Genomic DNA, 12,170 nt, shown 5'->3' with positions numbered 1-12,170 from the left:
GCAAAGTCCAAAGGGGTCGTGTTTGGAAAAATGTTTTAATAACTACTGACTGATCAGATAAAGGCCTTGGTAGAAATTATCAACAGATCTAGTATAGAAGATAAATGCACAGTGGCGCAGTGGTTAGCACCGCAGCCTCACAGCTCCAGCGACCCGGGTTCAAATCTGGGTACTGCCTGTGTGGAGTTTGCAAGTTCTCCCTGTGTCTGCGTGTGTTTCCTCCGGGTGCTCCGGTTTCCTCCCACGTGCCAAAGACTTGCAGGGTGAAAGGTTAATTGGCCATTATAAATTGCCCCTAGTATAGGTAGGTGGTAGGGAAATATAGGGACAGGTGGGGATGTGGTAGGAATATGGAATTAGGGTAGGATTAGTATAAGTGGGTGGTTGATGGTCGGCACAGACTCGGTGGGCCGAAGGGCCTGTTTTCAGTGCTGTATCTCTAAACTAAACTAAACTAATAAATGCCACAAGTTTGTACACTATATTACATAACAATTCATTTCTTTTGTTTTAAGTTTCTATCCTTCAGTGACATTTAACAGTTTGTCACAACAGAGCAAATGCTAAATTACACTGGGACATTGGAGGTGGTGGGATCATACTGGAACAATGATGATTCTGTTTGAGAAAAGCAGCCCTCAAATTTTTAATTTATACCAGTTGCAGTTATACTACAAAGCCAACTTTTAGATAATTAAATTTGAAATTTAAGATCTCAAGTAGTCTGGTGGACTGCCTGTTAAGTGTCTAACGTTAGTACTGAGATTACAAAACCAGGAGCGGTCCAAGGGAGGGAGTGAGAAAGAAACATCGCGACCCAGGAGTTGAGATCTAGTGACTAATTAGGTGAGCAGGTAGGCGAGTCCTTGGTGAAGTTAACGTTTTTTTTCTCTAAACTAGGGCAGTAACTTAAACTAGGACCAGGGAGATACAAGTACTATATTAAATTTATAGCTTAACTAGTTATACTAATTAATATAACAAAGTAGTCATTGAGTGATATTTCAAAACTTGAAACCTAATTAGCTAAATAAAACACAATAGACATGTCAGGGCAGGTGACATATTGCAGCTGCAGCATGTGGAAGCTGGTGGAAACCTGTGCGATCCACAGCAACCACATCTGCAGTAAGCGTCTGCAGCTTGACCGACTTCTGCTCAGAGTTGATGAGCTGGTGTCCAAGCAGCTGGGAGGAAGTTACCTGGACATTTTGTTCCAGGAGGCAGTCACACCACTTTGGTAAAATACTTCAGATTTAGTCTGTTGTCAGAGACAAGAAGGTGTGACTATGAGTGAGGCAGGAACGGGGATCCAGAAAGTAACACTGGAGGAGACTCAGCCCATGCACTTGTTCAACAAGTATGAGGTTCTTGCAGCCTGTGTGGATGAAAGCAGGGACATGTAAGAAATGGCTTATGAAAATTATTGAATATTAGAGAAATAGCTCTCTTTCTCTTTTATTAGTACAGATTCTATAGCAGTCTGCCAAGGCCATGACTCTAGCACAGGCTCTGAAGCAAGACATTTCTAAAGCTGGTAAGTGGAGTCTCGTACTCTCTCTCGACAAGTGTCAAGCTGAAGTTTACAAATGGTACCTAGCAAACAAAATGCACAAGATGACTTTAGGGGCACAGTGATGGGCATGGGAGGGATTTACTTTGATTACCCGTCCCTGAGTATTGTGCAATTGGAATCGAACAAGTGATTGACATCACCAGCCCTTAGAAATAAAGTATATAAAGAGGTGCTTGGGAAAGAGATAGTCTTCTTCGGATAGCAGAGCTTCCTGAGGCTTGGCTTCGGCCTAACACTTTGGTTAGCTAAAGACGACTGAGGACCCCAAGGACCGAAGAGACCACCAACACCTTGGCTGCCTGAACTGTTGGGGAGACAGCCACTACCGTTCTGTTCCACCAATTGGTAATCCGTTGAACCTGTTACAGGTTGTATGTCTTCTATTTAGCTCATGCATCATATGTAAACTGCTTCTTAACAAACTACTTTAAAAACCACCTATGACACTGACCAACCACCACCACCCACCCAACCACTCCTCCTCCCAATCCTTTGGGTATCTGTGACTTCCAAATCAAATCTTACAGACTGCAGGGAGGATGAGCAAACTGACCACAGCACCATGTTAAAGGGGGCATTCAAATTGGGAGACTAAAAAGGAATGGAGTTGTAAGTTGGGACAGTATAGTTAGGGGGATAGATACTGTTCTCTGCAGGTGAGTGTGAGAGTCCCGAAGGCCATTTAGCTTGCCTGGTGCCAGGGTCAAGGACACCTCCTTCGGGCTGGAGAGGAACTTGGAGTGGGAGGGAAAGGATCCAGTTGTTGTGGTCCATGAGGGTACCAACGATATGGGTAGGACTAAGAAAGAGGTCCTGCTAAGGGAGTATGAGCAGCTAGTGGCTGAACTAAAAAGCAGAACTACAAAAGGTAATGATCTCTGGATTACTACCTGAGCCATGAGCAAATTGGCATAGAAAAAATAAGATCACTGTTGAATGTATGGATCAAAGATTGGTGTAGGAAAAATAGGATTCAATTCATAGCTCATTGACACCAGCACTGGGGAAAGAGGGAGCTGTATCGTTGGGATCAGCTTCACTTGAATTACTCTGGGAGCAGTGTCCTGGTGAATCATATAAACAGGGCTGCGGAGAGGGCTTTAAACTAAATAGTTGGGGGATGCAGGGCAGGGTTCAGGGAGGGGAAATTTAGAAAGTTTGAGAGAAAGGACAAGGCAACAGTGCAGGATAGCAATACAGGTAATGATAATCAGAGTGGGGCAGGAAGGAACAGAGGATTCAAATGGGCGTGCACCAGCAAATGTCGGAGTAGGGGGAAAAATGGTAAAAATACAGAATTGGAGGCTCTTTATTGGAATACTCACAGCATTTGTAACAGGATAGATAAATTGATGACAAAAATAGAAATAAATGGGCATGTGATATGATAGCCATTACAAGTTGACCAAGGCTGGGAACTGAATATACAAGGGTATTTGACATTTCAAAAGGATAGGAAGAAAGGAAAAGGGTGAGGTAGCTCTGTCAATAAAGGAGTTCAGTACAGTAGTGAGAAATGATCTTGGCTCAGAAGATCAAGATGTAGAATCAGTTTGGGTGGAGATAAGAAATAGCAAGGGAAAGATGTCACTGGTGAGTGTAGTTTATAGGCCACCTAACAATAGCTACACTGTAGGACTAAGTATGAATCAAGAAATAATGGGGTCTTGTAAGAAGGTTCTGCAATAATTGTGAACGATTTTAATCTTCATATAGTTTGGAAAAAATCTAATTGGCAAAGATAGCCTTGAGGAAGAGATCAGAGTGTATTTGGGACAATTTCTTAGAACACATTGTGGAACCAATTAGGGAACAGACTATTTTAGACCTGGTAATGTGTAATGAGGCAAGATTAATTTATGATCTCAGAGCAAAGGATCCTCTAGGGAAGAGTGATCATAATATGATGAATTTCACATTCAGTTTAAGGGTGAGAAACTAGTCTCTGAAACTGAAATGCAATTACAAAGGGATGAAAACAGAGATGGCTACAGTAGACTGGGAAAATAGGTTAAAAAGTAAGACAGTAGATAAGTAGATACACCCTACTGAGCCAGCGGCGCTTGAGATGGCTTGGCCATGTGAGCCGCATGGAAGATGGCAGGATCCCCAAGGACACATTGTACATTGGTTTTTAAAAGTAGTTTATTAAGAACATCCGTGTCTCCGCTTTAAAGAGGTCTGCAAACGTGACATGAAGTCCTGTGACATTGTTCACAAGTCATGGGAGTCAGTTGCCAGCGATCGCCAGAGCTGGCGAGCAGCCAAAAAGGCAGGGCTAAAGTGTGGCGAGTCAAAGAGACTTTGCAGTTGGCAGGAAAAAAGACAGAAGCACAAGGGGAGAGCCAACTGTGTAACAGCCCCAACAACCAATTTTATCTGTTGCACCTGTGGAAGAGTCTGTCACTCTAGAATTGGCCTTTATAGCCACTCCAGGCACGGCTTCACAATCCACTGACCACCTCCAGGCACATACCCATTGTCTCTCGAGACAAAGAGGCCAAAGAAGAAGAAAGAAGATAAGCAGTAGCAGACATTTAAGAAGATACTTCATAATGCTTGAAAAAGATATATTCCATTGAGAAAGAAACACTCTACGAGAAGGATCAGCCATCTGTGGCTATGTAAGGAAGTTAAGGATGGTATCAAATTGAAAGAAAAGGCATACAATGCTGCACAGATTAATGGTAAGCCAGAAGATTGGGAAAATTTTATAAACCAGTAAAGGATGACTAAAAAGAAAGGAAGAAATTAGAATATGACAGCAAGCTAGCAAGAAACAGAACAGATAATAAAGAGTAATGCTGGAAAGAGAGACAGGCTGTCGAAGCTTTTTTCTTGCACTCATCAGGACAGACACAAGAATACCAAATTTCAAAGGGAGGAACAATTTATACTGCATGAGAAAAGGGTGCTGATTGGTTAGCAAATCGACTGATTGGTCGAGGCATCAAAAGCACCAGGGAACTATTGTCCCCCATACTTTGGTTTAATTCAAAAAATGTGCAATGCCTGGACATATTCCTTTTGCCTGCAAAGGGCAGGTCCCTGCACATGAACATTTGTAGCTGCTAGCAAGTGTAAGTGAGCCACATTGACACTTCGACTGATAACCTTAAACTGGTTGTTAGTGTAATTCTTAGCACACTCAGGATTGTTCAGTAAGTGCTGTCCAATCGCGGAATCACATCGAACGTTAAATATTGTGCTCTGAATTTTGCAAGTACGGGCTAGTTGAGTAGTCAGCACCCTGCCTAATGCAAACAGCCAAAGGGACAGTAGTTCCCTGGTGAATTCTCCATGGCAACACCACGGCCAGAGTCGACTTGCCAATCAGCATCTTTTACTCATGCAGTATAAATTGTTGCTCCCTTTGAAATTCGGCATTTTTACATCTGTCCTGAGGAGTGCAAGATAAAAAGCTTCAATAGCATGTCTTTTTTTTTTAAGCAGTATTCAAGTTCTGTACTACCAAGCAACTAGATAGCAAGAGCTTCCAAAAGTATATAAGGAAGAGAGTAGCCCAAGGATGAGGCTGGGGAATTAATAATGGGAAATAAGAAACTATCAGAAACTTTGAACTATTATTTAGTATTCATGGTAAAAGTCACTAAAAGCAACCCAAGAATAGTAAAAAAATCAAGGGGCAAAAGGTGGAGAGGAAATTGAAACAATCACTATCATTGGAGAATAATTACCAGGGAAGTTAAAGGGACTAAAGGTTGACAAGTCCCCTGGACATGATGGCCTACATCTCAGGGTCTTAAAAGAAGTGGCTGCAGAGATAGTGGATACATTGGTTGTAATCTTCCAAAAAACCCTAGATTCTAGAAAGGTCCCATCAGATTGGAAAACTGCAAATGTAATGGCCTCTATTCAAGAAAGGACCTTGACAGAAAGCAGAAAACTACAGTCTAATGTTAGTCTAATGTCTGTTATTGGAAAAATGCCGGAATCCATTATTAAGGAAGTAGTAATAGGACATTTAGAAAATAAAAATAAAACCTAGTTGACTTTGCTTGATTGTAAGAAGGGAAAAATAGTGTTTCACCAATTTATTAGAGTTCTTTGAGGCAGGGTGAATAAAGGTCAACCAGGAGATATAGTGTATTTGGATTTCTAAAAGGCATTCGATAAGGTACCACATAGAAAATAGGAGGAGTAGGCTATTTGGCCCTTCGAGCCTGCTCCGCCATTCATTATGACCATGGCTGATCATCCAACTCAGTAACCTGTTCCCGCTTTCCCCCGATATCCTTTGATCCCTTTCACCCCGAGCTATATCTAACTCCTTCTTGAAAACATCCAATATTTTGGCCTCCACTGCTTTCTGTGGTAGCGAATTCCACAGGCTCACCACTCTCTGGGTGAAGTAATTTCTCCTCATCTCAGTCCTGAAAGGTTTACCCCGTATCCTTAGACTATGACCCCTGGTTCTGGTCTCCCCCACCATCGGGAACATCCTTCCTGCATCTACCATCAAGTTCTGTTAGAATTTTATAGGTTGCTAGGAGATCCCCCCCTCACTCTTCTGAACTCCAACGAATATAATCCTAACCAACTCAAACTCTCCTCATACGTCAGTCCTGCCATTCCAGGAATCAGTCTGGTAAACCTTCGCTGCACTCCCTCTATAGCAAGAACATCCTTCCTCAGATAAGGAGTCCAAAACTGCACACAATATTCCAGGTGTGGCCTCACCAAGGCCCTGTATAATTGCAGCAAGCAAAAAATTACTACACAAGGTAAGAGCTCATGGTGTTGGGGGCCATATATCAGCAAGGACAGAGAATTGGCCAACAGTAAACAGTCGGGATAAATGGGTCATTTTCAGATTGGCAAACTGTAACTATTGGAGTGCCACAGTAAACAGTGCTGGGTGGGGCCTCACCTATTTACAATCTATATAAATGTCTTGGGTGAAGGAACACAGCATATTGTAGCCAAATTTGCTGACGATACAAAGATAGGTGGGAAAGCAAGTTGTGAGGACACAGAATCTGCAAAGGGATAGAGATAGTTTAGTGAAGTGAGTGGGAAAAAAATTGGCAGATGGAGTATAATGTGGTTAAAATGAGATTATCCACTTTGGTAGAAATAGTAAAGCAGATTATTTAAAGGGAGAGAGACTACAGAATGCTGAGGTACAGGGGGATCTGAGTGCCCTCGTACATGAATTGCAAAAAGTTAGCATGCAGGTTCAGCTAGTAATTAGGAAAGCAAATGGAATGTTGACCTTTATTGCAAGAGGGAAGTTTTGCCACAATTGTACAGGGCATTGGTGAGACCGCACCTAGAGTACTGCATACAGTTTTGGTCTCCTTATTTAAGGAGAGATAAACTTGCATCGGAGGCAGTTCAGAGAAGGTTCACAAGGTTGATTCCTGGGATGATTGGGTTGTCTTATGAGGAAAGGTTGAGACTATACTCATTGAAGTTTGGAAGAATGAGGTAATCTTATTGAAACACAAGATTTTGAGGGGGCTTGACAGGGTAGATGCTGAGAGGATGTTTCTCCTCATGGGGGATATCTAGAATAAGAGGTCACCCAGTTAAGATGGAGATGAGGAGGAATTACTTCTCAGAGGGTTGTTTATCTTTGGAATTCTCTACCCCAGCGAGTAGTGGAAGCTGGGTCATTGAATGAGGCTGGGTCATTGAATATATTCAAGGCTGAGTTAGACAGATTTTGATCTACAAGGGAATCAAGGGTTATGGAGGCAGGCGGGAAAGTAGAGTTGAAGCCACGATCAGGTCAGCCATGATCTTATTGAATGGTGGAGCAGGCTCCAGGGGCCAAATAGCCTACTCCTAGTTCTTATGTTAGGACTGGAAGAGAAGACTGCCAGATCCATAGAGTCAATCACAAAATCTAACTGGATGCACAATGTCTTTCTTGTACATAAACAGAGTGTGTAGAACTGCTTTGCCTGGTTTAGATGAGTAGGTCTGTAGTTGCCTGATCCAATTTGTCATCCTTTTTAAATACTGGACTGGACATTGATTTGACTGCATTCAAATGCCCAGCACCTCTCCATCACCCTGACCCATTAGCAGATGGAGTGCGCAAAATGTTTTTACACAAAAATAAAATTAAGCCAGTGTCAAAATTTAATGTTTTGCACACAATGAAGAGCAACACAGCTAAGGGAATGATACAAATTGATTTTTATTAACAAAATTTTAATGTACAAATATTATAAAGTGATGCATCAGGAATTAAACTGCACTGTGTTAAAACCCCATTCAGTAAGTGGAGTGGAACTAAATAGTTCATAATACAAGACATTTTTATAGCCAATGAGAGAAATAATTTGTACACAAGACACATGATTCTGTTTGTAGAATTTGCCACTAGGACATTGAACAGAACTTCCACCCTGAGCAATTTCCAACTTTTTGGCTCAATAGTATATTCAGAGATGGTTTCAACTGTTACATAGCAAGTGACTGTAATTACAATGGCAAGAGATAGTGAAAGTAGACTAGACAGCTAACAGAGTAGAACATGCTTGATTTGACGCAGCTGCAGGTTAATTTCTCTACAAACCTTTCCTTTCCACAGACGTAGTTATTTAAATTGGCAGATCACCATATTAAAAATGAAAAGTCTTCATGCGTGCAATTTAAAAAAAAACAGCTTCCAATTAAAAACTTATAATCTAAGTCATAAGAGTTTTGGTCCCTTAATAATAATCTACAAGCTACAAGTTATATCACTGACGAAATTCTAATTTTGTCGTGGAGACACTATCCAGGAACGGACTGCACACACCTGATTTCACTATATGATAAACAGCCACATAGTTTAAATTTTACGCAACCTTTCAGCTTTCACTTCAGAAGGATTTGAACAATCACTGGTTTGCTACCACACAATGATTAGCACCAACATTCAGCAATGCAATTGCAGGGAAAATGAGAATGGACTGCAGCATCAGATCAGTTATTATATTTTGGTAAGTGTATAAATATATTGTAGCAGTTTTTGCAGTTCTCACTTTTAAAACAGGTTAAAAATGTAACTCCTGAATAACACAGTGGCGCAGTGGTTAGCACCGCAGCCTCACAGCGCCAGCGACCTGAATTTGATTCTGGGTACTGCCTGTGCGGAGTTTGCAAGTTCTCCCTGTGACCGCGAGGGTTTTCGCAGGGTGCTCCGGTTTTTTCCCACAGCCAAAGACCTGCAGGTTGATAGGTAAATTGGCCATGGTAAATTGGCCATTGTAAATTGCCCCTAGTGTAGGTAGGTGGTATGGGAATTGTGGGGATGTGGTAGGAATATGGGATTAATGTAGGATTAGTATAAATGGGTGGTTGATGGTCGGCACAGACTTGGTGGGCCGAAGGGCCTGTTTCAGTGCTGTATCTCTAAATAAATAAATAAACTTGAAGAATCAAGAACTAACCAAAAGCTTTTTGCAGTCCTAGTACATATGGAAGTGATAATTATTGGTTTTCTAATGATCATCTTTGTTTACAGACCTTTATATTTACTTTCCTTTGATTAGATTTACCAGGAACCAAATTGCAGATTAGAAACATAAACTAAAATTACTAGGAATCAGCAAGGCCAACTATTATGTCCTTAAATTCACTAAGCTCATGATTCAACCACAGTACAAGGTTCATCACATCATTTGACTGCAGTGTTATGATGCTTCTTGAGCAAAACTGGCAAAGCACTGGCGAGTGTAACTACCGACTCTCAGGACAAACAAGGTGGAGAGAGAAACTGAGGGTGGCCCAACAGTCATCCGAAGATAGAAATGAAACCAACAAAGAGAACAGAAAGGCCGAAGACTCGTATGGTCCCAAAACGCTTCAAACAATGTGGAGAAAGTAAATGGCGTCTCATGCCAATAATCACTTATTGATTGGCTGGCTCGGTGTCTTTTGCAGGAGCTTCCAATGCTTGGTAAATATGGCCACCCCTCCAGAACACATCCAATCAAGGTGCCCCAAACCCAACAACTCCCAGACGACCCTGGCACTCGGTCGCACTGGAATGACAAAGTGAACAAGCTACTTAAAAATGGCAAAACAGGAACTGCTCCAATGGAACTTGTCCCAGAGCCTCTATTTAAAAAAAAAACTCTCGCTTTTTCTGCCAATTTTTATCTTCCCCAGTGTCGGGAGGATCTGGGGCTCCACAACCAAACACCCTCCGGGTACTTCACTCACCCAAAATGTATTCTTCATACAATAATCAGAGCATAAGCAGGCTGTTTGGCTGCAAAAAGCATCATATCATTCCCAACCTTGGTCTCAGTCAACATCCATAAATACATACGTCCAGCAGGGGCCTCTAGTTAGCAACCAAGAGTCAGAGCACTGGGTAATTTTCCTTTCCTAAACCAGAGACACCAAAGACAAATGTGATGCCCCATCAACTCTTCTGGCTGTGGTCAGCTAGCTTAGCTTAGGCCAGATAACAAACCTCAAGCGCCTGCTGGTCTATACAATTCAGCTACCTGCCAAATTGGTCAGGGAGCCGTGTGATGCTTTTTAAGTTGTACATTCTTTCATCCCATAGAGGCAAAGTTTACCCGTGCACCACTCTATCGTCTTGCATGGAGTCACCTGCCCATTTTCAAGGCTCCTACAGTTCTGTTAGTTGACCTGATGAGATAAGTTACTGAAAAGATGGCGTTTTTATCCTGAGTTTTTAGTATGGCGATTCCATTAGGAATGTCGCAGCAGGACAGGAATGAGCTGCACAGCCACAAGAGAGATTATTTACAATACGATAATGACATTCATAATAATAATCAGTATTACCATAATGCTGTTTTACAAAATATTCTGCAGGAAACGCTTACAAAGAATACAATCACATGATTATAATACCTACAAAGCATAACAGTGCCTATAGTCAGCCATACTGATGTTAAATAGTAGAGGATGGTCTGTTAATTTTTTTTTAGGTTAGGTAACTGAAACCAAAACGTTTTGCTTTCAACAGGTTCCATACTTCTGCAAATTGGCAATATTACAGTTAGAAATTAAAGAACAAAATATAAAACTTATAAGCAAGATTTTCTTTTTTCTAGAAAAAATGCACATTTTTGATGCCTTGTTCTTTCCTTCCCCTTTACAGGTTATTAGGGATTCACACAAAAATACAACAGTTTATAAAGCCCTGTGTTGTATTGCCTGCTGTGTTCCAGTGATTTGCTGTAATCAAGCATTTTCAGCTCCAGAGGCCTAGAGACAAACAGTAGTACAGTACAATCTTAGACTACATGAATTGCAGGATTAACATTTGTTTTTGAAGACAAGTATCCCTTTTATTACTGGCTTGTTTAATTACAAATTTAAATATTTAGCGCATTTTACATAAAATATAAAGATCTCAAAAAAGTTTGAAAGCATGTTGGCAAGCCACTCCAGGCAGCTTGATGTCACTACATATATTTTCTTAAGCCCTCAAAGATAGTGGGATACTTGTGTTATACTGGCTTGTTTTTAGTCATATGTCTGCACTTTATGAGCTAAAATGCTTCACTAATAGTCACATTGATTGCTGGCACAATTATGACTTGTCTGTAATTCTTACAATTAAGATCACGAAGCCTGTAGAGTTTTTACCCTTTGAATCAATGCAAAAGCAAGTACACAATTCTAATTTCTGCAGTACTCAGAAAATAATGAAGGAGGAGGACTTGCATTAATATCGCACTTTTCAAGACCACTGGATGTCTCAAAGTGCTTTACAGCTTTTCCTTTAGTATGGTAAGTTTGAAAAGGTTTTTAAAAAAGAAATATCCTCAAAATGGAAGCTGCGCATTCATTAAAAGGGATGACTCACTGAAGCACGCTGCATCAAGAATTCAGCCTAATTTTTTAATCGCCAAGTTGTTAAGCTAACATCTGACCTCTTGACATCTATTCAGTTGCCCATCTAAGGAATACGGCAGCTTGTCACTTTACTTGATTGGCTGGCTGGAAGTCAATTTATCTTTTAAATTGCTTTACAACCATTTGCCAAGAATGACCTAAATGACCAACCTACCTAAAGGAAATCACTCAACACGACACATCAGTCAGGAACTTTACGAAAAGTGCGCACACTCTCATTTTGCTTTAAAAGTGTAACCTAAATTGATCTATACCACTCCAAACAGTACATGCAACTGCATAAATTTACATACGACAGATTAGTCTTTCTTGCTGGTTATCAGTCTCTCTCAACATTTCAGTGTGTGGGGTGGGGCGGAGATGTTGGGAAGATTTTGAAATGTTGAGGGGGCATGTGGTCGGGAGGAGGGGGAGGGGGTAGAAGTGGGAGGGGGAGGGGGTAGAAGTGGGAGGGGGAGGGGGAGGGGTTAGAAGTGGGAGGGGAGGGTCGAGGGGAGGGTCAGGGGGAGGGGGAGGGGGAGGGGGAGGGGGAGGGAGGGGGAGGGAGGGGGGGGGAGGGGGGGGGAGGGGGAGGGAGGGGGGGGGAGGGGGGGGGGAGGGAGGGGGAGGGAGGGGGAGGGAGGGGGAGGGAGGGGGAGGGAGGGGGAGGGAGGGGGAGGGAGGGGGAGGGAGGGGGAGGGAGGGGGAGGGAGGGGGAGGGAGGGGGAGGGAGGGGGAGGGAGGGGGGGGGAGG

General features: G+C 42.1%; 1 protein-coding gene across 1 annotated transcript in view; it reads right to left on the bottom strand.

Moving 5' to 3' along the window:
- Positions 1 to 7,727: 7,727 nt before the first annotated feature.
- LOC137369453 (choline transporter-like protein 1) overlaps positions 7,728 to 12,170 on the bottom strand; it is a 99,974-nt gene continuing 95,531 nt past the window's right edge. The window contains exon 16 of the mRNA XM_068030686.1: positions 7,728 to 10,783. Coding sequence (XP_067886787.1) covers positions 10,760 to 10,783 — 24 coding nt within the window. The 3' untranslated portion in view covers positions 7,728 to 10,759. The remainder of the gene's footprint in view (positions 10,784 to 12,170) is intronic.

Source organism: Heterodontus francisci, chromosome 4, assembly GCF_036365525.1.
Source record: "Heterodontus francisci isolate sHetFra1 chromosome 4, sHetFra1.hap1, whole genome shotgun sequence".
NCBI classification, from domain to species: Eukaryota; Metazoa; Chordata; class Chondrichthyes; order Heterodontiformes; family Heterodontidae; genus Heterodontus; species Heterodontus francisci.
The sequence above is the reverse complement of the archived record's forward strand: the minus strand, read 5'-3'. Positions and strand labels throughout refer to the sequence as shown.